Source organism: Acipenser ruthenus, chromosome 6 (assembly GCF_902713425.1).
Source record: "Acipenser ruthenus chromosome 6, fAciRut3.2 maternal haplotype, whole genome shotgun sequence".
NCBI classification, from domain to species: Eukaryota; Metazoa; Chordata; class Actinopteri; order Acipenseriformes; family Acipenseridae; genus Acipenser; species Acipenser ruthenus.
This window is the reverse complement of record NC_081194.1, coordinates 32752034-32778532: the sequence shown is the minus strand read 5'-3', so window position 1 is coordinate 32778532 and position 26499 is coordinate 32752034. Positions and strand designations below refer to the sequence as shown.

Here is a 26499-nt window from a genome sequence, read left to right as displayed (position 1 = left end):
TGTATGTTTGGGGTCATTGTCCTGCTGGAAGATGAATCTTCTCCCAAGACCCTGGTCTCTTACAGACTTCAGCAGGTTTTCCTCCAGGATTTCTCTGTACTTTGCTGCATCCATTTTGCCCTCTATCTTCACAAGCTTTCCAGGCCCTGACGCAGAGAAGCATCCCCATAGCATGATGCTGCCACCACCATGCTTCACGGTAGGGATGGTGTTCTCAGGATGATGTGCGGTGTTAGGCTTGCGCCAAACATACCGCTTAGCGTTGAGGCCAAAAAGCTCTATTTTGGTCCCATCAGACCATAGAATCTTCTTCCACTTGGTCTCAGTCTCCCACATGCTTTCTGGCAAACTCTAGCCAAGGTTTGATGTGAGTTTTTTTCAACAATGGCTTTCTTTTTGCCACTCTCCCATAAAGGCCAGTTTTCTGAAGCACCCGGGCTATTGTTGCCGTATGCACAGTGTCTCCCAGCACAGCCGTGGAACACTGTAACTCCTTTAGAGTTGCCATAGGCCTCTTGGTGGCCTCCCTGACTAGTGCCCTTCTCGCCCGGATACTCAGTTTTTGAGGATGGCCTTTTCTAGACAGATTCACAGTTGTGCCATATTCTCTCCATTTCTTAATAATGGACTTTACTGTGCTCCAGGGGATATTCAATGCCTTGGAAATGTTCTTCTATCCTACCCGATTGGTGCTTTTGAAGAACCTTATTCCGGATTTGCTTTGAATGTTCCTTCATCTTCATGATGTAGTTTTTGTTAGCAAATGTACTAACCAACTGTGGGACCTCCCAGAGACAGGTGTATTTAACCTGAAATCATGAAACACCTTAATTGCACACAGATGGACTCCATTCAACTAATTATATGACTTCTAAAGACAATTGGTTGCGCCAGAGCTTATTTAGGTGTGTCATAGCAAAGGGGGTGAATATTTATGCAATCAATTATTTTCTGTTTTATATTTGTAATTCATTTAGAACAATTTGTAGATTTTATTTTTCACTTATATATATATATATATATATATATATATATATATATATATATATATATATATATATATATATATATATATTAGTGAATGTGCTAGGCTTGCTGAAATAAAATATCAAACAGAACGAAATTTGAATGTACCATTGTAATTCAGTAATATGAGAGAATTGGTCAGGGGTCTGAATATTTTTGCAAGGCACTGTATGTATGTGTATCTATATATATATATATATATATATATATATATATATATATATATATATATATATATATATATATATATATATATATATATAATATATATAATAATTATAAATTAGGACCAGGTGCAGGGTATGAAAGAGAGACAGTTAGTTTGCTCAGGACTGCTTAGGAGAAGGAGGCAGAAGGGGTGCTCTGCTTCCAGTCACTAAAAGCACAAAGAAGTAAGTTTAAGGAACAGAGTGTTTTTGGTGTTTAGCAGGTAAACGGCTTAGCCGTCCTGCTGTTTAGTTGAGGTTCCCGCTGGGTTCAGTTAGTGCTCAATAGAGCTAGGTGTTTATTTTGTGTGTTGTTTATTTTGTTTATTAACATTTATAGCCCGTCAGCGCGTGAAAAATCCATTCTTGCGTCCTGGGTCTATTCTTAAAGGGACAAAGAACCGTGAGTGGTGCGATTCTTGTTATTATATATATATATATATATACAGTACTTTGCAAAAGTTTTAGGCAGGTGTGAAAAAATGCTGTAAAGTAAGAATGCTTTAAAAAATAGACATGTTAATAGATTATATTTATCAATTAACTAAATGCAAAGTGAGTGAACAGAAGAAAAATCTCAATCAAATCCATATTTGGTGTGACCACCCTCTGCCTTCAAAACAGCATCAATTCTTCTAGGTACACTTGCACAAAGTCAGGGATTTTGTAGGCATATAGTCAGGTGTATGATTAAACAATTATACCAAACAGGTGCTAATATCATCAATTCAATATGTAGGTTGAAACACAATCATTAACTGAAACAGAAACAGCTGTGTAGGAAGAATAAAACTGGGTGAGGAACAGCCAAACTCAGCTAACAAGGTGAGGTTGCTGAAGACAGTTTACTGTCAAAAGTCATACACCATGGCAAGACTGAGCACAGCAACAAGACACAAGGTATTTATACTGCATCAGCAAGGTCTCTCCCAGGCAGAAATTTCAAGGCAGACAGGGGTTTCCAGATGTGCTGTCCAAGCTCTTTTGAAGAAGCACAAAGAAACGGGCAACGTTGAGGACCGTAGACGCAGTGGTCGGCCAAGGAAACTTACTGCAGCAGATGAAAGACACATCATGCTTACTTCCCTTCGCAATCGGAAGATGTCCAGCAGTACCATCAGCTCAGAACTGGCAGAAAACAGTGGGACCCTGGTACACCCATCTACTGTCCGGAGAAGTCTGGTCAGAAGTGGCCTTCATGGAAGACTTGCGGCCAAAAAGCCCTACCTCCGACGTGGAAACAAGGCCAAGCGACTCAACTATGCACGAAAACACAGGAACTGGGGTGCAGAAAAATGGCAGCATGTGCTCTGGACTGATGAGTCAAAATTTGAAATATTTGGCTGTAGCAGAAGGCAGTTTGTTCGCCGAAGGGCTGGAGAGCGGTACACGAATGAGTGTCTGCAGGCAACAGTGAAGCATGGTGGAGGTTCCTTGCAAGTTTGGGGCTGCATTTCTGCAAATGGAGTTGGGGATTTGGTCAGAATTAATGGTCTCCTCAATGCTGAGAAGTACAGGCAGATACTTATCCATCATGCAATACCATCAGGGAGGCATCTGATTGGCCCCAAATTTATTCTGCAGCATGACAACGACCCCAAACATACAGCGAAAGTCATTAAGAACTATCTTCAGCGTAAAGAAGAACAAGGAGTCCTGGAAGTGACGGTATGGCCCCCACAGAGCCCTGATCTCAACATCATCGAGTCTGTCTGGGATTACATGAAGAGAGAGAAGCAACTGAGGCTGCCTAAATCCACAGAAGAACTGTGGTTCGTTCTCCAAGATGTTTGGCCCGACCTACCTGCCGAGTTCCTTCAAAAACTGTGTGCAAGTGTACCTAGAAGAATTGATGCTGTTTTGAATGCAAAGGGTGGTCTCACCAAATATTGATTTGATGTAGATTTGTCTTCTGTTCACTCACTTTGCATTTTGTTAATTGATAAATATAAACTATTAACATGTCTATTTTTGAAAGCATTCTTACTTTACAGCATTTTTTCACACCTGCCTAAAACTTTTGCACATAACTGTGTATATATATATATATATATATATATATATATATATATATATATATATATATATATGCAAGTGCACACCATTTTCAGTAGATACAATGTGCCTATATTTGGTTTGTCCCCTCCTTCTGATACAACATCCTGATTCAAACAGATATAATGATTGACTGTTTTACCATACCCTGCTTCAAAGGCATGAGCATTATAAAGGTACAAATGCCTCCCCTACACACAATGCAAAACCACAGCTCATCAGTCACCATAGTGCTATCATTAGTGCAGCAACAGTCACATACAGTAGAGAGCAAGTGAAGTGGAAACGTGTGATAAAGTGTCTACAGAGCAGGCTTGTTTACAACATGAAAAAAAAATCCCTTTTATATCAGCAACTGGTGTAATAGCTAAAATATTTGGCTGCAGATGTAATTGCTGCCTTTCCTTTATGAATTAATCAACTTACAGATTTTTCATTACTTCACTTATTACTATTCTAAATGAAGGGCAACATCAATAGTAGTTGTTATGTTGATGTTTGTGTTGCACTAACGTCATTCTAATCTTCAATATAGATCAACATTTTGTAATATGAGGTTGTGAGTTACACATACTGCAAACTGAAGCATGAGGTGTTGTCTTATATTCTGTGTGTATTAATGTTCTTCATTTATTTCACAGCTAACAGCTATGTTTGAGAAGCTGAGCAGCAGTAACAGACAACTGGAGGATGAGATGAGGGAGCTGGCTGATAAGAAGGAGTCGGTAGCACACTGGGAGGCTCAGATCACTGAAATCATTCAGTGGTTAGTGTCACCTTTATATCCAGTACTTTCACTTGCAGGCACACAAGCTTCTTTCTTCTGTTTGAAGCCTTTTCAAAACTCTGAACTAGAGAGACAGGCTTCTGCAGCTACCTGCAGTAGCATTTGTATGCTCCACTGTAGATCACAGGAGTGAAACAAATTTAAAGACAAATATTTTATACTGATGAAAATATAATCTTTTTAGGATTGTATATTGATGGAGAGTAATTTGAAAGCTTCCCCTTTAAAGGATTACAAGGGATCATGGCCATTCATAGCTTAGTTTGTGAATATCAATATGTAGGTATTGGCTCCTACTTGAAATACACATATGGGGCTCCTACCTTTATAAAAATGTTTTCTCTAAAGAAAAAAAAAAACATGCTCGGCCTACCTTGGAGCATACAGATACATTTGATTATTTTAATGTGTGTTATCGTGCCAAATTTGAATCAAGCTATGATTTGAATTTGTTTGTTAATAAAAAAATATGCATGCGTAAAATGTGCTCTAAGTGGTATTTTAGACTTTAGTTTTGGTCTTTAAATCAATATTTTTTCTGTAGCTTTTAGTTTTTGCTCTTGAAACCACTAAAGATATTGTTTCAAACCAGTTTTTGTATTTAAAATGTCTGAAAAATGACATAGTGGTGCAGATCTAGACATTGTATAGTCTGTTTGTTTTGTTTGTTGTTTATTGCAGGTTACTGATCAGGTAAGCTTCCAGGCCATTGGCATGGAATAAACATTTGGTTAAATACTAAAATGGAGTACATAAAGCAACTTATCTATTAAGTTGTTGAAAATATTTTGGTGTGGGAGTGGTATCAGTTATGTAGGTATGTGAGTAATAAGTATGTCACGAGTGTTCCAGAGTTCTTTCTTTAACTCTTTAGTGCAGATCTATGCCTAACATTCTTAAGAACGTAAGAAAAGCCTGAACAATAAAAGACCATTCGGCTCATCAGGGCTTGTCCCTTCTTAACACACCATTTTCCCCTACTGGGGAGAACTAATTTAAAAGCACATCATCTAGTCTTTTTTTAAATGTTCCCAGTGTTTTAGATCATACTACTTTATGGTAGGCTATTCCATGCATTTATAACTCTGTGTAAAAAAAGTGCTTCCTACCTTCTGTTCTACACTTACTTTTACTCGGCTTCCACTTACGCCCTCTTGTTCTCTCTGTGCTAAATTTGAAGTAGTGTCTTAGGTTAACTGTCTATACCATTTTTCATTTTAAAGACTTCAATCAAGTCCCCTCTTTCCCTTCTTTACCATTCATATTATACTTATAACATGTATGTTTACGCCAAATATGCAACACTTTACATTCTTAACATACATGTATTTGCCACAAGTTTGTTCAGTTACAGAGAAGGTCCAAATACCTTTTAATTATCTGGGCTGCTGATTCAGAGTCCACTCTCCCCCAAGTTTTTGGTATCATCTGCAAATTAACAATCCTGCAATGTGTATATTGGTCCAAGTCATTTATATAAATGAGGAACAGTAAGGGTCCAAGTACATACCCTTGTGGTACCCGACTAAGTATATCCCCCCAATCTGACTTTACACATCTAACAATGACTCTCAGCTTTCTGTTTTTTAACCAGTTTGGTATCCAATTACATGTCCTCCCCTGTATTTTAATTTACTCAGAAGTGTTGCCATAGCTGGCTAAGCTTTTTTTATTTTTATTTTTTTTAAACCAAAAATGTCAAACACTGTTGCTACATATAGATTGTATTCCAAGTACCTCCTATTTACATTATTTTTGTCAGTCTTGGCGTTCATACAGTCACAGCATAGGGAGAGTTCATCTCACCAGCTGACCTCATTTGAAAGCTGCCAAGCAAGTCATCCACTAACTGACTGCAATAGAAAAACAAGCTGAATCTGAATAATACCTTTTGTGCATTAACTTGGCAATGCTGTCAAGGATCTCACTTAATTAATATGCATCTAAAGTTTGCCTTTTTTGTTTTTCTCCCCACATTTCTTACAGCCAGATCTGTAAATACAATTACAACTGCAGCAGCATTATTTGCTGAAATTACAGTTACCATGATTTTGTTCAATAACAATTAGTTACAAATAAATATAAAATAAAGAATTAAATGTGCACAAATAAATAGACACATTTAAAAGGAATAAATAAAAAAAGTAAATGAATGAATGAAAATAAATAAGTAAATAAATAAAGTCCATTCTAAGTCGTGTGTGCTGATGCACTGGGAAGGACAAATAATGACTGATCCTCAGAGCCAGCATGACATGAAAATATTATTATTAATTATTATTTAGCAGATACCCTTATCCAGGGCAACTTACAATTGTCACAAGATATCGCATTATTTTTACATACAATTACATTATTTTTTACATACAATTACCCATTTATACAGTTGGGTTTTTTACTGGAGCAATCTAGGTAAAGTACCTTGCTCAAGGGTACAGCAGCAGTGTCCCCCCACCTGGGATTGAACCCACAACCTTCCGGTCAAGAGTCCAGAGCCCTAACCACTACTCCACACTGCTGCCCTACAGTAATACAGTAATATGCTGTAAGTTAAATGTAATTCTAATTAATAGAGCTGTAAAGATGGTGTCAACCTATATAACAGAGTTACATCGATACAAATAGATTTTAATTTAAACAATAAATAGTTGTAATGTCATATAAAACCTATAAATATACCTCCACTGTTTGGATTCAAACACATGCTCCCTTGATAAAGATACGTAAAGCATGCTGAAATGCTGGGAAGCTAGGTTTTTTCTGGTAATACTAATGTATCAATATCATTTTTATTGTGATGTTTTATTTCTCCTTTGCACAAAACTACCTAAATGAGTCCAGGTAGATTGAAGGACAGGTGGCCACAAAAAAATCCTTGTCACATTACCATTGTAATGAAAGAAACAGAAACTGTACCCCTGAATGTGATTTGTTTTTTAATTAGGGCACCGAAGAGCTAGATGGGGTGTAATGCCAACACATCCTAGTCCCACCACTTCTACATTAATTCATTGATCCCTTTATTTTTTACCCTCTTTTTTATGAAATTACACAAGTTCACATAATAGCTGAGAATCATGAATTATGTTTTATTTTATGTGTTCTCTGTTTCTTGCTCCTCATTAGAAACAGGTTCTTGCCTAGCCATGGATGTTGTCATGGGCATCACTTTGGTTGTTGTTGGCATGCCTTGTGTCTTAGGCCCCATCTGAGTAGCACGGCTCAGAAGCCCTTCCAGTGTTCCGACAACATCAGGAATCACTAAAAACATTATGCTGAAATTATACTATTTCAGGGTTAGAAACTCCCGCTCGCCCAAGGCGAATTAAATCCGATGATGACTCGTTGATGTCTGTGTCTCAGTAGTCCTCTGGGCGAGTACTTAAAACAAATGTACACATATACTCTCACGTTCAGGCTTGCGTTAAAAAAATGCAGAGAAGTCAATTTTCTAACGGGGTGTAGCAATGGTGAATAAGCATTCAGAAATAATGCTTAGAAAACAGTCACTCGGAACTGAAACCTCCCTTCATCTCCCCTGCAATGCCAACCCCACTTAATGGCGTTTTACGTTTGTGTTCTCCCCCTGCGCGGGATGCGAAGTTTATCGTTTGAATTTACTGAAACACGGTTCATCTTTTGAAGTAAGTGTAAAGTCATTTTACAAAAATGTGTTGATTTATACTGGGTTACGACCCTGACTGAAGATGTCATTAGCAAAGGGGGCCGGTTGTACTAATGAGGTCAAACAATAGGTCACATTTTATTAAACATTTTAAAACTAATAAACAAACAATTACCGTAGTGAACATTATCGTAGTATGTTGCTTAAAACATAATAACACCATATATTCATAATAAAGTTGAGTTCTTATCTATAAATGGTAACATGTTTAAAGTGTGGGACTCGCAGTATGTAGCTTGGTGTTGTTTACATTATCGTCAGCATATTTTAAGTGATTGAAAACAACACGTATGCTCAAACAAAGAATTAGTGAACATAAAGCTCTATACGTATAAATGATCAGGATTACCCCGTAGCAGTCCACTTTAACCATTATAGCCACAACATCTCTACGTTAAGATTTTATGGAATTGAAAAAATTAAAACCCAAATAAGAGGAGGAAATGTAGCTGAATTAGTAAAGAGGAGAGTTTATTGGATCTACACCTTACAAACTTTAAAACTGAAAGGCCTTCATGAGGATTCTCATCTGCGATCTATGCTATAACAACTGTTTGATATAAGTAATGTGATTGGACTTGCCGGTATCATTTTGATTGTATTGCGGACATTTGATTGTACATAACGACTTTTTGATATAATGTATTGCCTATTTAGGAGGGTTTCAATGAGTAATTAATTCTGGAAGTGTTGCATTGGTTAAATTGTTAAGCTTTTGTGACATCTAAATATGTTATATTTAATATTATATAATATATCACGTATAATGTTACAACTCATGATCTAGAGATGCCCTCTAACAGACATAATTATATTTAATAGTATGAAATTTGATAGCTTTTAGATAATTGATATCCGGTTGAAGGTTATTAAATTGAACTGGTTGATTGCAAATTGGTGTCAAGTGTTCTCTCTTTTAAAATGGGTTGACATTTCCAAGATGATTATGCTCTGACGACCGAAACGTTAGCTCTTTTCTGTTTTATTTATTTTAAACAATAAAGTGAGATTTTGCAATATGCAGTGTGTGGGATTTTTCTATTACTTCTAATTTGCTTTGTGATCCCCGACACACCTACGGCTACACTTATCAGGAGTGCATGTGTTTGATTTATTTTGAAAGTGATTGGAAGCTGAAATTACTTTTTTAAAACACACTCTTCTTCTACCAATACAGTATTGGTGAGCGATAATCAGTTCATTTGAAAACCAGGCTCTAATCACTGATACCAGGTGCACAGGCGGTGATTCCATAAGTGCTCCAGGGCTCAAGTACCAATGGGGGAAAATAAGGTCCCGCACAGTGCAAATAAATCACCTGTTCTGTGAAATTATAGTGTGGATGCTGCAGAGTTTAAAAATATAAAATCCATTTATACAAAGTCTCCCAGCTTTCTTGAAAAGATCTGCATTTCCCTTGTTTTTCTTTTGTATTTGTTATGCTCTCAGTATCTAAACCTAGTAGACACAGCGTCCGTCAGTTCTGGTAGATTCTACTGTACTTGCTGAAGCAGTTTTCTCCCACTGCTAATTAAAAAAAAAGCCACCTAGCTAACAGTTTCATCCCAAGGGCTGCAGTGAAACGTGCTGTCTTTAAATTGGGACTTTAGTGAAGACCGCGTGTGTACGTGAGTACCTTAATTTTTGTAGATAGTAATTCATAGCCAGCCAGCATTTTTGTAAATAGCAACACATGTAATATACAATAAAATAAACATTTTGTTTGTGTCATCGGTGTCAATTTCAGACAAAGCTTCATGGTCGGCAAGGTAACACAGCTGAGAGAATGTTTTCCTCTGTCATCCCGTCTGGTGCTGTCAGTGTCAGTTTCTCAGCACACAGTACAGTAATTGCTCAGTAACAAGGTGCAAACAGGTGATTGGTCGATCTGTGCTTTGTTAAAAAAAAAAATCTAAATTTATAACAGTGTTTATTTTTTAGCAAAATAAAATCTAAGCCTATTTTTAGGGACTCCATTTGTTGTTGTTGATTCCAACTTAGGCACTTCACATCAGGACTAGCAAGTTTCAAAAGGAAATAGTCCTTTGGACTAGTAGCACAATAGTGTTAGTTTCTAACCCTGCTATTTGTAACGTAATTGCAAAGCTTCCCTTGCCTTGATTTGTATAGTTACTCTTGATATGTTGCTTTATTGTTCAAATCTGATATCCTATTATTATTATTATTTATTTCTTAGCAGACACCCTTATCCAGGGTGACTTACAATTGTTACAAGATATCACATTATTTTTACATACAATTATCCATTTATACAGTTGGGTTTTTACTGGAGCAATCTAGGTAAAGTACCTTGCTCAAGGGTACAGCAGCAGTGTCCCTGACCTGGGATTGAACCCACGACCCGCCGGTCAAGAGTCCAGAGCCCTAACCACTACTCCACACTGCTGTGGTTCCTAACCAAAACATTTTTATATATATTTAGGTAACGGTTTTTAGTTGTTAAAAGTAAGTTCACAGAAAACAAATGTTTTTATATATGAAATGAATGAATGTAATCTAAAATATTCTTCTACATTGAAAATAATAGTTTGAAGGTGAATACCACCCCTTCCTGTTTTTTTGATCATATATTATCTAGTCATTGGCATCTTAAGATTATTACAGACCATGTAAATTTATAATACATTTAAAAACAATGACTACGTATATATTGCAGCTGTCTACAGGTAATGAATTATAAGTACATTTATTGAAACAATAGCTTTGTTATGAAATTTGCGATTAATTTACAATTGTTTACTAAAACAGAACCTTTGAGTTTTTTTTTTTTTTAGAATAGGTCATGTATACAAATAAAATGTTTCATGGCATTTATCTATGTAGATTTGTGTGTAGGAATAAAACAAACTTCTTTAATTTGTTATTATATTATTGTTATATTTATATTATTATTTCTGGAAATGGCTGCACCTGTCTAGAGACATTTATAAACAAAAAAACAAACTGTATATAGCTACAAGGCAGAGCCTAATTTTCTCTGTCAGTATTGCAACAGCATCTCACTGGTAAAGACATTCCAAAATGAGAAGCGCCTAGGTTGGCAGTCAAATAAGTTTTATCACAGCTCCTGGACTAAAAGAGCATAACAGAGTAAAACATTTGCAAATAAAAACATTTAATCAATTGAAGGCTGTTTAAATTAGTTTGAGATTGCATCGGGTCAAAATGACCCAAAACATAACAGATGTACCTAAATTCTTAACGTAATAGGAGGGTTAAATAATGTGTTTATTTTAAATAGCTATCTATCACCTGGTATCACAGATCTTGATTAGTACTTCTTTATTAAAAATAGCAGATACATAGAATACAAAAAATACACTACACTATAACTCTATGCAATGTAGATCAGTCAATTGTATTATTATTATTAATTTTTTTTTTGTATTGCTCTATTTTTACAAACTGGATTTTTTATCTCGGTTCTTCTAACTTTACAATTAAACTTTTTTTTTTACCCTGATTTTATTTTTAAAAATTTAATTTTTTCATCGCGCTCGTGTCGAATGACTTCACAAGCACCCAAACAAATATAACGATTATATCAACCTAATAAAGTTTACTGATGACAAGTCTGGCACAATGTTGTGCTAGTATAAACATTAGCCTTAAATGTAACATAACCGATAAAACTATAAAAATACCAGCTTTTCTCTCGTTTTACTTTAGATACATTTTCCATTAAAAAGGTGTCCAGTAAAATTACAGAAAAACCACTGGCAACTTTCTGACAGTGGCCAGAAAAATGCAGTGACTCGAACCATTCACTCACGACCAATAAAGCTGCCTTACTTAACAAAAGGAGAAAAGCCCAAAGGGAACAAGTTACCCACTTCAATTGGACGCTGAGGTGAACCACATTGAAGCCATATACTCTATTTCTTCAGCGAGAAAAAATACTACAGTTGCCACACTAAATATTATGGCAAACAACAGGCAATTCACTTACACTTTTAATGGAAATTAAACTTATATAAATTATAAAAACACTATTAATCAAGCAGAATAATTATATTGAGTCCAACATACCCTTATTAATACTATTTGAGTATAAACCCAAGAAGGGTAATATTATAAATAACTAGTGGCGTACCTGAATGAGTCCGGGTAGACTGAAGGACGGATTGTCAGTCGATCGATGAAGAATCGGGGAAGGTGATAGACAGCAATGGTGAATAGCCTGGATGATAATCGGGAGAGTTCAGGAGTGGCTTCTCTATCGCTACCTCTGACAGACTAAGTCCTGACAGACTGGACCGTTTAATTTAAACCCTGCGATTCCTCTGAAGCCGAGCGCCTTGCCGAACATTCTACTGCGCTTGAGCTCAACCAGCTGTGCATGCAGGTGAAAGATGTTTAACGCCAACTCACATACCTAACCAAGTACCTTAAAAACACTGGGGAGTCACAATGTGGTACTATAACTTTAAATTAAATTCATTTTTCTTTTACCCTGTATATAACTGTGCATTATAAAATGAATATTTGAAATAATGTAAATTAGCAAGTATTTTTTATTTTTTTATTGTTTTGTGCTTAAGGTATGGATGAAGTTATACAGTACATACTATAGTATACTACAATGTATTATAGTATGTGTAGTACTGTATAAATACTGTAGTACATAGTATAGTACACCACAAGTTACAACAGCACATACTAAAGTACTTCAGTGTACTATAGTATTTATTGTAGTCTGTCCATCTGTAAAATACTGTAGTACCTACTATAGTGTGTCTCAAGATACTATAGTAGGTACTACAGTATGTATTGTAGTACTCTGTAAGATACTGTAGTACCTACTATAGTACATATCAATATACTATAGTAGGTACTATAATGTTCTATAGAATTCTATAGAATACTACAGTAAGTACTACATATTCTGTAGGTTTTTTATGTGGGCAGGGTTGCTGGTATTTTATATTTTTATTAAAATCTGATCTACTCTTTTGTTTTATATCTTGGTTTAAATAACACTGGATGAAGGGTAGTTACCAAATACATAACTGAGGGTTTTTTGCTTTTCTTACCAGGGTTGATAGTTAACCAGTAGAGTTTAGTATTTTGTTTATTGCAGATAAAGAAGCTGTCCGTATTTAAGAACAGAAATCTGTATTGGGTCTAATTTTGTATCCTTTTACTGCAGTGTTTTGACATTCAGGCAACCAAAAGTCTGTGTTCGAAACTGAACAATGAGAGATTTAAGATGAGGAAAAACTATTTCTGAACCAACTGATAGCCTAAGCCCATCCGCATCCCGGTATGCCACTGTATAAAAGTAACATCTGGAGAATCTATTTATCTTTCTCTCAAGCACAGTTGAATCATTACAGAATACTGTGTAGTTCTTAGAACAAACATACTACACAACTGTCTTCTGAGCTGTATGTATATCCTTTTCAATATAATCAAGATTGCTTTGATATTTATTACCATATTCAAGAACCCTAGGTCATTGCATTAAATGTGGCATGAAACCCACGGACCCCCTGTATAAACTAGTAGAAACTTGTGCCAGACTCTTCAGTTGAATGTCATACCATTGGTATAAAGTCTAAATGATTTTTCTCTTCTCAGGGTAAGTGATGAGAAGGATGCACGGGGCTATCTCCAGGCTTTAGCTACAAAAATGACAGAGGAATTGGAAGGTTTGAGAAATTCAAGTCTTGGTGCAAGAGCTACGGTAAGACACCAATGATTTTTTTTTTAAAATTGAATGTAAATGCAACAAGTAATCACAAATATCTCTAAGCAAGGTGTCTTGTAATACCACTCTGTGCTTATTGTTTATTTTTCATATCGATACCCTGTTTTAAAATGCTATATTAGAGCTTTGTGATAATTGATCAGCTGTCTACCAGTGCAGAGAACAGAACAATCACATTGCCCCACAAGCATGCGATCCCATCCAATCTTTTTGATTCTTTTAATACTTCCTGAATATTTTACTAAAATGGATTAAACCCTTGAAATCCAGAGGGAAAGGCCAGTGCACCTAGCCCTTCTTTTAGACAGATATTTTACAGTAAGAGGCTGTTGAAATTATTGTTTGTTAGTTTAATTAAGTAGCTACTAACGCTTCCCTGACTCCCTACCAGGACATGCCCTGGAAGATGCGGCGCTTTGCAAAGCTGGACATGTCGGCCCGGCTGGAGCTGCAGTCAGCGCTGGATGCGGAGATTCGGGCCAAGCAGGTTATACAGGATGAGCTGAATAAAGTCAAAGCTTCAAACATGTCCACTGAATGGTAAGACTATATTTTATTTCCCATATATCTCTGCAGCATGTTTACAGTATTTCCTTGGCCATTGTCTACCGTTACGTCCTGCAACAAATACTGATTTTAAAGAGGATTTGCTTGGCTACTTGACTACTGCCCAGTCTACATTCAGGTATAGAAGAAATGGCACTGTCTTGTGCCTCTGACTGTGATCAGCCTGATGAGATTCCCAATGAAACCAGTGTCTTTGTTGCTATTGTTACATGACTCAAAGCTTTACAATAGCACCGAATCATACACATTCACAGTAGTCCTTTCATTCATTAACCATTCAACAAATTTTCGTTGCCTAATTTAAACATTTCTTCAAATAAGCCTTAAGAGAACAGTGATTGTATATATGCTTGCAAGTATGTTTAGCAAATTATGCTGTTTTGCTCCTTTTTTTTTTTTTTCCTCAAGCATTTTGACAAGCAAATTAACTTATTGACATAGCAAACGATAAAATACTATATTTAGTTAGTAGACTGATATGCTTAAGAAATCTCCGACTGTGATCCTCAGAGACCTCTAGTTCACAAGATGTAGTATCCAATATCCTTTAAACTGAAAATAGCTTTTGCATTTTCAGAAGCATTTTCTGTTTGTTTGTTTTGGGGGTGTTATAACTGTGTTTCTTTTATATGAAACACTGTTTAGCTTCCCACTATTTGCAAATATTTGTCTTTTCACCTTATCAGTTTGTGCCAGCTGCCTTTATTAAAAAAACAAAACAAAACAAACAAACAAAAAAACGTATGTGAATAGTTTTGTTAAGGGCAGTATGAGCTTGTATATTTTCAATATGCAGTTTGTAATGCCATACCCAATGAGTCTGCTTGACTTAATCTTATAACAAGTTTGTTTTATGAAAGTTTAATATTCTGTTGAAACACAAATAACTTATGAATGACTGAAAGGTGGTGAAATATTCAAAGCCACCATTGCAGTTTAAAACAGGATTCAAAGAGGGGAGCTTTACAATACTTAAGTACTAGGAGGACTTGACATCTGGTTTAAAACATAAATAATTTGTAACAAAGGTGTGTTTGTAATTCCACTTTTTTGTTTCATCATAATTTAAGCAAACTGCAAGAGTCAGAGAAGAAGAATTTGGACCTTTTGACAGAAATTGAAAAACTGAAGAAAGAAACGGAAGAACTTAGATTGGAAAAGGGTATGAATTGAGAAGAGATGCATATAATGTGTATTGGGTTACTTATTAAGAGTACTTTCCTTCATTCCCAAACTCCCTGTGCTAGACCTCTATGCTCTGAAGTAGCCTTTGACTGATGTGGTTGTGAATAAATAGGTATGAATAGGCTGTGCATTTTAAATAATGTTAATTAAAAAGGAGTGGTGATATATTTGTGACACTTAGCAGATGCATGTTTCTTGAAAGCTGGAGATTTCTGAATAGCTGTGAAACACAGGCAGGTGGTAAAGCAACTAAGTGTAGGTGATATACTGTATATTTAAATGTTCAAGCCACATGAAAACAGTCTTGATCTGAGCAACTTTGTGAATTCTGCACTAATTGTTTAAATGGCTGTAAAAAGAACATTGCCTAAAAGTTGTCTTGGCCTTAAAGTTGCTGTCTCAATTTGTAATTGACAGACTGTTGGACAGCTAACTAATCTTTCAGATGGAAGATTTGAGGTGTTTTGTTCTCAGCTGAGCTTAGTAGATTGATAAGTGTGCTTGCATAGCGCTGGTCTGAATCAGATATTTCTTTCTTGTGGTCTTTATGGAAGTTATATTTTCTGTAGCATCCAATGGACTTCTGCAAGAGGTTGATTTATTGTGAAACTATATAGTAACATAACCAATGAATTACATTTTAGTTTGCTGATAGTTTGGAAAATAGTGATTTTTAAAATTGACTATTTAGTATTACTGTAGTCATACAATACATGCTTTTGTATATTTACAGATGTGCATACTGTTAATATTTGTTATGTACTGAAAAGCATAACTTTTATAGCATTGATAAAGGAGGTAGAATACCTACTTTTTAGAAACAGATATAAATCAGACCTATTGAATGTTTATTGTTTATTTATTTATTTATTTATTTATTTATTAGCAGACGCCCTTACCCAGGGCGACAGTTGTATACAAAAAAAAAAATACATATCATGGGGTCTACCCAGTTAAAGCAGAAAGGTCCTCCATTACAACTAGAACAAAGTATTTTATAATTTCAAAATTGCTGCTGTTTTTTAGGTGTAAAGCACCAAGACTCACAGAATTCTTTCTTGGCATTTTTGAATGTGCCTACCTCTCCTCTGGATCAATTTGATGTAAGTATTCAAACACCAAAGCATTCACATTCAAATTCACAATATCAGGTTTGATGTCTTCCATATACTTATAATTTTGTGATTTTTGTTTTGTTACATCATAAAAACAAAATATACATATACTTAATTGATCTTTGACTTAAGTACTTCTAAATAAATGTGTAATGAAAAGAGGAAATCTGAAAATAATGCATATGAGAGAAAAAAAAAAGATAGATGGACAAATTAAAAGCCACTGTCTGACATCAATAAAGAATCCCAGAATCTAAAACATATTTCTGAGGGGGGATTCATTACATTAATTAAATGATGACACAAAATCAAAATGAAACAAAATGTCACAGCTGATGCTTTTTCATTTACAATAAGGCACCATTGATGTAATCTTTGCTTTAACAGTTTGTTTGTTGTTGTTTTTTTCTCCATTTGAGTTGTCTCTTTCGTTATTATGCTCACCTGTGGGCTCAATGTCTGCTTTCAGGTTGATGGTTTCTCAATTTTGTTTTTGTCTTCACTGCTTTTGTCGGAAAAAAACAGGACTCTGTTTCCTCCTCCTCATCATCTTTAATTGAGTTTTGGGATGATGTAAGTGTAATTGGTGTTTAAATCACTGCTAAGAACGACAAAAGCATTAGTTTAAATATCTCCAAGTCATTATGGTCAATTTTATTAAATAGTGAGGATGCAGAAACAATTCATAGGTTCAAGACATTGAGTTTCTAGAGGGATAGAACAAGTTTCAAGTGTCAAGGTATTGGACACATCAGAGCAGTATTACTGGTACCTGCACTGATGGCTTTAATTCAAAACGTGAATACATTCTTTTCATTTTATTTATTAAACTCTCAACTGTAATTATACAGCTTCAGAGGATAGGTGACAAATCAGTTTTCCCCTCTGCAATCACTGATTTTTATTTTACAAATAAGGTCTTTTGTCAAGACTAGTCGATGTTCCCGAATGTGTCTTTAGATTGTTTTGCAGAATACACAACCTCTATTTTTTTTATTTTTTTTAAAAAAAATTTTAGCTCTATACTGCTCTAAATTTACGCAAACCCTTTTTTTTCTAGCTTTTTGTAATGAGAAAGGGTGAGGGGACTTACTGAAATATTTATTCAGTTGAGGTTTGACTTCTGCAGCATGTGCTTTAAAATGCTGATCAGTTAAGGATATTCTTTTTTTTTTTTTTTTTTAATTCAGTCATTGGCAATTTATTTTTTATTATTTTCTCCCAATTTGGAATGGCCAATTATTTTTTAGGCTTAGCTCACCGCTACCACCCCTGCGCTGACTCGGGAGGGCAAAGACAAACACACGCTGTCCTCCAAAGCGTGTGCCGTCAGCAGACCGCTTTTTTTCACACTGCGGACTCACCATGCAGCCACCCAAGAGCTACAGCGTCGGAGGACAACACAGCTCTCGGGCAGCTTACAGGCAAGCCCGCGGGCGCCCTGCCAGACTACAGGGGTCGCTGGTGCTCGGTGAGCCGAGGACACCCTGGCCAACCTAACCCTCCCTCCCCCTGGGCGACGCTCGGCCAATTGTGCGCCGCCCCCTGGGAGCTCCCATCCACAGTCGGCTGTGGAATAGACTGGACTCGAACCGGCGACGTCCAGACTATAGAGCGCCTTTACCGGATGCGCCACTCGGGAGCCCCAGTTAAGGATATTCTATGTGCACTCGAAAAACAGTCCGCAATGTTGTAAAAAGATTAAATCGTTATCTCCTCTCTTTGTAATTTAATAAAATTGACTGTATTCTTAAAAAAAAAAAAAAAAAAAAAGTGAATTCCCTGTGAGGTATAGCTGCACCATATATATATATTTGGTTATAGTTGTACCCTTGCAAATTCTCCCATATAAGCATTGTACAGGCTTCAGTTCACAAGGTTTCTCCTATGAGCTTCAGTGTGCAGTGCAAAGCTATGAGCTTCCCCACCTCATTTCCTCACAATCAGCCATCTGAAATATTTTCAGAAGCAATTCTTGCTGGAATAATTGTTAAGCATAGGAAATAATTACCTAAGAGAGGACAACAGCAGATAATTATACAGAACATACAAACATATCCTTTATGTAATAGCATATTAAACAGGTAAGAGATTGAATATTAGAAAAATGTAGATGATATTGAGAATCACCCTGACAGGCTTAGACAGTGTCCAAATGCTGATGCAATGGACTATTGTCAGTGGTGTGTTTGGAGGGATACTGTAAATGGGTATGTTGAGAGTTGAAGTCAATATATTCTGGAAAACTAAACAATCTACTGCTAAATGATAAAGTAACTGTGAAAAAGTTGTTGGCTAGTGCACAACATTGTTTATTACCCCTTTTAAGTAGGTTTTGGGTGTGTATTTATTTCATTGACAAAATAAAATAGCCATCATTACATGACAACCTCCTAATGAAACCAATATCTAGCAAGAGACTGAATAGTACAATTCTTAGGAAAAATAAATTGAAACAAACCCCTGCCCCCTGTCCCTTTTCCTAACCCCCCACCAACCTATTGTAGTTACAAACAGATGCGCTCTGCTGTTTGTGTATGTATTTAGTTTATTACAACCATACACGTTTACATGTATTTATCCTCTTTTCTGTTGTAGAATCTTGTTCAGGTTTTTTGTTTTGTTTTTGACATGTTTCCCTCCTCTCTTTCTCTTTGTTGAAGCGTTCTCCTGTCTGTATCCCAGCTAGCAAAGGCAGACGTGTAAGAGGCTGTTTTGTTTTTGTGTGCCTTTATTTCTTTCCTTCTAGTATTTGTTTCTTTTCATTTCTGCTTGTCTCATCTGTGCCTCTTGTTTTCCTCATCCACTGTGTCTTCCCAGGTTGTTGCTTGTTCAGTAGTTGCGCATGTCTATGTTATAAAACAGCTTGATTTCCTGCTCTCATCTGTACCATATAGAATATTGCAGTGGCATCAAATGTGTGTGTGTCATTTAACTTGTACAACAAGTAACAAAGACATACCTTGTTTCATATTTATAACAGGGTCGCAAGTTTGCTAATATTATGAGAAATAAAACAACATTGCTCTTCCTGCTGTTGCTATCTGCTTTACTTGGTGTGGCTGTACAGTAATAGACTTTCTGGTTGCTACAAAAGTCCTAGTGGATGCTGAAGAAACAGCAACATACATATATCAATATTTAAAATAAAATAAAAAAAGATAATCATCCAATAATTAATCGCACAAAGTTTGGATTCACAAACTCTGCAATCACTAATTTGACACTTAATAAAGTCCAAGGACAAAATTTAAGGCAATTTAACTTCCTGGTCAGCACTTTTATCAAACTGTGTGGAGTGCTGTTTATTCTAAACTATAATGGATTACATTAATAATCTCTAAAATTTCAACAAATCCAATACTCGGCTCATGCTGCACTAATATGTTGTGTGTTCACTTGGATTTTAAAAACAGGTTTGTAGTTGCCAACGCTTGTTTTATGCATTAGTGGCTTGTGTTGTAAAATCTGAGTGACATGTAAATTATCTTCCTTGCAAATGAGGCTGCACTAGTTAATATTTTATATATACATTTTTTTTTTAATTACCACAATTTCCAGGATTGGTGGGACTTGTACAAATGGCACATACTCTATTTTACACATACATAGTTGATATAAACCAATTCCCTAAAAAATGTTTGCTATTGTACAGGTATTTACAGGTAAAGTAGCCTCTATAAATTAGTTGAATTTGTTGTGTTTTTATATAACACTCAGGCTTTACAGCAGTCATCTGCAGTGCAGTGCTTTCTTCATATTGCTTAGGAAAAAGGCATTATAAAGCTTGGTTTAGTTCTTTGGTCACAAATCGCAAAATACAACTTTTTTTTTTGTTTAATTGTCATACACTAAACACTTGATGATAACATACATTTTAGTATCTTATGATTGAGTTCTAACAATGCAGACAGTCGTGTCAAAGAGAATGTTGACATAAAGCATATTGACATTGATTTAAGACTTCTCATCATAAACATTTGTATAAATCGTTACTATTTTAGTTCTACTAAAACTTGCCATGTAAAACATATTTTGTTCAGACCTTTTGTTTATTCTCGACTGCTCCTGTTGATTTTACCATTAGGAATAATTGGGAAAAAGTTTTAAATTATACAAGGACATTTACCTATTTAGTACAAGGTTATTAAGTTATAGCGAGTACAATTTAAATTAGGCTAAATACGATTTTCTAAATAACGGATCATATGTATTTAGATTCAAGTGTACATACAAATGTACCTTTTCAGATTGGGACTACAGCAAGTACTACAAGACTGAAGCTTTTAGTACAGTATACTTTTTATTTTAAATTGAACAGCAAAATATATAGCATTGTTTTTGTTTTTTTGTCAGTTTAATAAATGACATGTCTTATTGTACTAGAATATAGTAAAACATAAAATACAGTTAACATTTTTGATATAATACATTTCCTCTTATTAACATGCATTCTGAAACAGTGGTTGTTTGAAAAAAAAAAACATTCAGATAAGGCTTGTGCATATAACCTTTTCCTTAAACACATTCATTAGACGATAAGAATGTATATCGCCTCTCCTTTTGTGACACCCTCTCTTAACTCTCTAGATTGATTCCATTGAGAACTTTAACTTGTCCAATACGCCATCCCGAGATGAAGAGGCCAAATCCCAAATTCATTCCAGATCCAGGTCCCCCTCAACTGCAAGTGACATGGAACCAATTGAGGTGGGGCATTTAAATCTTTTTTCAACAGTTTACTGGAATATTACTTAATTCCCTTGATCAAACCCAATTCATTCAACTAACCAACAACTTGGTGTATTATACGAAATATACAGGCAGCTAATAATATATTAAATTACCTAAACTTAAGAAATCACATGCAATGGTGCCTTGTCATATGACTTCATTCCCTTGATCACACCAAATCATTCAACCAAACAGTGACCTGGTAAATGATACACAATACACAGGTACCCTGGTCATTCTGTGTGTTTATTATTGAGAAGACATTTCAGATTTATTCTCAGGTCTGTCTCTTTAATGGTGCTTGCTTTAGTTATCAAAAGGGTTGTGTGATACACTTTGGGTGCATTATGTGCATCAGCTGCTGTTTCGTAACTTGCCTCTTTTTTTAGGTAATGGATCACCCACCTCGTACTGTGCAAACACCAACAATGCGGTCAGCATATAGTGGATCAAGCCTTTTGACACCCAAGGTAATTTCTGACCTGATATTATAAAAATCTGTAGCTAATCTAATTTTTCTCAATACTGACTGTTGCTTTCCTGTATACTACATTTTGTTGCTAATTTTCAAACAACAATCACAGTTGTTTTCATACTTGTATAGATCTCATTAGTGACTAATCATCTGAGGCAATACCATTTCCCTTCACCACAAGAAGTATCGTCTCAATACAAAATATTCAGTTTCCCATCAAAAATATCATAATGCCACACACACCTGTCTAAGTTATAGTTCCTCTCGACCAGTTTGCTGTTTTGAAATACTGCAGTTATCTGAAACTTTTGCCTTGTTTTATTAATTAGCTTTTTTCAAAATTAAATACATGTGCAATACAGTCTTATTGAAATTATATCTCTCTGCTTCCCAGCCAAAAGCACATCAGTTCGTAGTGAAATCATTCAATACTCCCACAAAATGCAACCAGTGTACGTCTCTCATGGTCGGATTGATACGTCAGGGCTGTACCTGTGAAGGTGAGGAGAGTAGATGCTGTTGCTTAAAGTGTTTGATTCAAAAACTGACAGTCCATCTCGCCTTGGAATACAGCAAGTGTATTAGGGCACTGCTTTCAAACTATTGTATTTTGATAGCTCTGTTAAAAGGAATGCCTGTGATATAAGCAGACAGATTGAATTGTGATATTTGTGTTTATTAAATAATTATCTGAGTGGTACCAACAGTCTTTGCTTTGTGCCAAAAGCTCATTGAGATGAGTAGTCTCCAATAGAGAGAATCCAATAGTATCCTGCTTTGACTGCAAGGTCAGGGCAGTATATCATTCATACTTTAAGAGTACGTGTTCTGTCAGTTTTGTGCTTTAAATAGCCGAGCCATTAACTACCACCTTTAAATACTGATAATGTAACATTTTTGGTACAAGCTATAAATGTATTTACCTTTATTGTCAATGGCATGATATTGCTGTTCTTTTTTACGTTACCGTTTCAGTTTGATTCTAATCTTTTTTTTTTTTTTTTCCTGTTTTTTGTATAATTAGTTTGTGGATTCTCGTGTCACGTGACGTGTGCGGATAAGGCTCCAGCTGTTTGCCCAATTCCACCTGACCAAACAAAGGGACCACTGGGAATAGATCCACAGAAGGGTATTGGGACAGCCTACGAGGGGCATGTCAGGGTATGGCAAGAAATACAAACAGATGTCTCAGAAAGTTTAATGACTTGTGGATAAGGCCCAATATTTTATATGTATCTGTCTTTAGAAAATGTATCCCTGACAGTAAGTGTTTGCATGTTCAGATTTTTGTGCTATTTTAAAATGCAGCTGCTGCTATGTTTCTTTAAGGTGCCTAAACCTGCCGGGGTGAAGAAAGGCTGGCAGAGGGCCATCGCTGTAGTGTGTGACTTCAAACTCTTCCTCTATGACTTGGCAGAAGGGAAGGCCTCCCAGCCCAGTGTAGTTGTGAGCCAAGTTATTGACATGAGGTAGGCTCACGTTTGCCTGCTGTAATGCACTGAAAATTGAACCACAAATACTGTAGTTATATTTCTGATGTAAGCATTTTGCCTGCTGTTACAAAGTGCTGATGAGATGCGAGTTCCCTTTCAAGTATGAAATGTAACCATTACCAAATGGGATATATGTCTTCTAGCCCGAATGACCTGAGCACATATATCAAAGCTGCTCCTTTAAGAGCCCTGTATGAGTCGGGTGTCGTCTCCAGGAGAATAAAGATGCATAGGAATCAGCGCCATTTTCTTTCAGCCTGCCTGAGGAGGAGTTATTTTACACATTATTTTTACATACAATTGCCCATTTATACAGTTGGGTTTTTACTGGAGCAATCTAGATAAAGTACCTTGCTCAAGGGTACAGCAGCAGTCAAGTCCAGAGCCCTAACCACTACTCCACACTGCTGCCCTTTTAGATAAGTTGATATATTCACTTTTTCTGTCTCATTTCAAATTTGTAATAATATTGCTTTAATAATTTTAAGTATATCATTCTATATTAGCCTAGGTTCTGATTGTCCCACTGCGGCATTGTGTGCTGTGCGAAGCAGGCGGTGCTCCCCGCCCCTTCCTCGGGATTCAGTTATTTTTCACGCTCTCTCCCTTGCTGCTTGGCTCGGTAGATGACCTATTATGGTGAGTTTAACTGAGAGAACAGAGGGATCAGTTTCCAAACCTGGAGTGACCTGGGATGCATTTAAAGCTTATCTGAGAGGCTGTATTAGACAGCATTGTTCCTTTCTTAAGAAACAAAGAATGCAGCGCTTTCTGTAACTGGAAAAAGAAATTAAAGAACTTGATAAAAAGTATGAATCCCACGCCGACCCCTCAACACGGAACAATTTGAGTAAACTTAAAATAGAATTAAACTCCATGATGCAGAAAAAAGCTGAATTTGCATTATTCCGTACGAGACACAAATATTATGAGCAGGGGGAAAGAGCAGAAAAACTTTTAGCACAAAGGGTTAAACAACAACACGACAAGACCTTGATCTCTTCAGTTTGGAATGATGAAAAGAAGCTGGTGACGCAAAAAAAGGACATTTAATAACACCTTTAATATGAAAATTTAAACTCATCCCAATGCCCCAAAAATGACAACAAATTTAATAATTTATTTTCCCTAAATAATCTGCCAACTTTATCAGAGGAGGAAAGACACTCACTTGGGGGAGATGTTACTCTGCAGGAAATTCAACAGGCTGTTAGAGATCTGGATAAATCTCCTCGATGGATTTCCTACAGATTTTTATAAGCAATTTTCTGAGGAAATCACACCTAAATGATTAATAGTCTTTTGCAGTGCTATGCAGATGGGCTGTCTTCCAACTAGTATGCAAGCAGCTATTATAACTCATCCATAAGAAAGGAAAAGACCCACAGCAATGTGCCAGCTATAGACCTATTTCGCTACTCAACATCAACGCAAAACTGATAGCAAAGATTCTGGCAACAAGATTGGAGACCTTATTACCCAAGCTGATCCACCCAGATTAGGTTGGTTTTGTCAAAGGCGGGACCTCATCAAATAATTTATGCAGATTATTACATCTCCTATGGCAGACTAGGAATAGCGCAGAACCTGCAGTTGCCTTCTCTCTCAATATGGTGGAGTGGTGGTGTCTCTTTTGTACCGTAGAACTATTTGGTTTAGGTTAATCATATATACTGTGGTTACAGGTGTTATATACAGGCCCATGGCAGAGATGCAGAACCAGTTCTTACAAATGAACTAATGTCTTCCCCCTTTTTGCTTAACAGGGGGACTAGACAGGGATGCCTCCTATCCCCACTCATTTTTGCCCTTGCATTAGAACCCCTGGCAGTAGCCATAAGAAACAATACAGACATTGTGGGCATTCATGCTGGGCAACTATGCTGATGACATATTACTGATGCCCACTAACCCTCAAACAGCTGTCCCTCCCATCCTCTCATTAATAGATTCCGTCTCACAGATATCGGGATACAAAATCAAATGGACAAAATCTGAGGCTATGCCAATATCTAAAATATGCCCTCCGAGTACAAGAGAACACTGGCAGTTTAAATGGTTTCCAAATGGCATGACATACTTGGGTATAAAGCTCACACAAGAGATGGAATATATCATGCAAACAAACCTCCTCCCTCTTATCCACAAAATTGAAAGCACTTTACAAAATTGGACAAAGTTAGGCCTCTCCTTACCGGGTAAAATTAATGTTATAAAGATGATTATTCCCCCAAATTAATTACATCACATATCTTCTCCCGCTCATCTTCCCTCCTCGTCTTCTAGACAGATAATACAGAGCTGTTAGTAAGTTCCTATGGGCTGGAAAAAAATATTATTTTAATAAAACAAAACTGTTTGCATCCCACACAGACGGTGTGGGATGCAAAGTAGATTGGTATTACTATGCCTTCTCGCTTTCTCAGCTACTGGTATCTAAAACACATTTTGCAACTGAGCAAGCACCTATGTGGGCTATTATAGAAAGAGAACTTACAGATCCTTTCCCAGTTCAGGCCTTTATTACTCAAACAGGCAGACCAGTCCCATTTAAGAACCTGTTATTGGCTTTTGCCAGGGCAACCTGGAGAGTGACTCACCAAATTACTAAATCAAACTGCTACTTATTGATAAAAAGCCATTTGGCTGGGGGTCTTGGTTAAAAGCAGGAATAATCTTTATGGAAGATATGTTTGAAGGTGAAAATTTGCTATCATTTAAACAAATAATGACCAAATATAATATTTCAAAGACTGACTTTTGGAAATATCTCCAATTAAGAAGTTGTATTCTTGCCGTGACTAGATCACGTCCTGTAACTTCGATAACAGGTATTCAGGAGCTGTTTCAAAGTTCCTGGCAATCGACAGGAGGGGCATCTAAATTTTACAGCCTTTTTAGACAGACTCAAGCTCCAAAGTTAGAAGGTCTCAGGATGGCATGGGAAATGGACTTTGGAGCAGATATTTCACAGAGCAGCTGGCAGGAGGTGGTTGGGTCATGGCATATGTCTTCCAGAGAAATCCAGTCACATTTAATAAATTACAAAATAATCTATAGATGCTACTGGACCCCCAGTGGAATAGCTAAATTAAAACTGAGGACCACTGATGTGTGCTAGTGATGCAATAAACAGAGGGGCACACTGTTACACATGCTATGTGAGTGTGAAATGACACAGCCTCTATGGTCCAAAATAATCACTCTTTTGAGTAAAGTATTTGGGATGCTGCTAAAATAGAGCCTAGCATTCTGTATTTAGGGATTATTATTGTAGAGAGGAACTTAGGAACTGGAAGTCAACATCACCCATTCCGTTTAGGGAGTGTGTAGACTTGTTAACCAAAATAGCATCATATGAACAAGTGGTCTACAGAATGAACAACAGAAATAATGTGTTTTTGCAGATCTGGGGTCCCTATATGGATATGTTAGAAGGA

At 36.4% G+C, this 26499-nt stretch overlaps 1 protein-coding gene across 11 annotated transcripts in view; it reads left to right on the top strand.

The window, feature by feature from the left end:
- The window catches only part of LOC117411154 (serine/threonine-protein kinase MRCK alpha-like), a 211969-nt gene that overhangs the window by 173002 nt on the left and 12468 nt on the right, over positions 1–26499 (top strand). For 4 of the 11 annotated variants that reach the window (XM_059025340.1, XM_059025338.1, XM_034018365.3 and 1 more), the window contains exons 17-28: positions 3929–4053; positions 13361–13466; positions 13882–14030; positions 15128–15219; positions 16269–16345; positions 16883–16930; positions 19021–19059; positions 20948–21067; positions 21481–21561; positions 21961–22066; positions 22591–22727; positions 22896–23035. In XM_059025340.1, coding sequence (XP_058881323.1) covers positions 3929–4053; positions 13361–13466; positions 13882–14030; positions 15128–15219; positions 16269–16345; positions 16883–16930; positions 19021–19059; positions 20948–21067; positions 21481–21561; positions 21961–22066; positions 22591–22727; positions 22896–23035 — 1220 coding nt within the window. The remainder of the gene's footprint in view (positions 1–3928; positions 4054–13360; positions 13467–13881; positions 14031–15127; positions 15220–16268; positions 16346–16882; positions 16931–19020; positions 19060–20947; positions 21068–21480; positions 21562–21960; positions 22067–22590; positions 22728–22895; positions 23036–26499) is intronic. The other 7 variants (XM_034018371.3, XM_034018366.3, XM_034018372.3 and 4 more) reach the window with 4 other exon arrangements.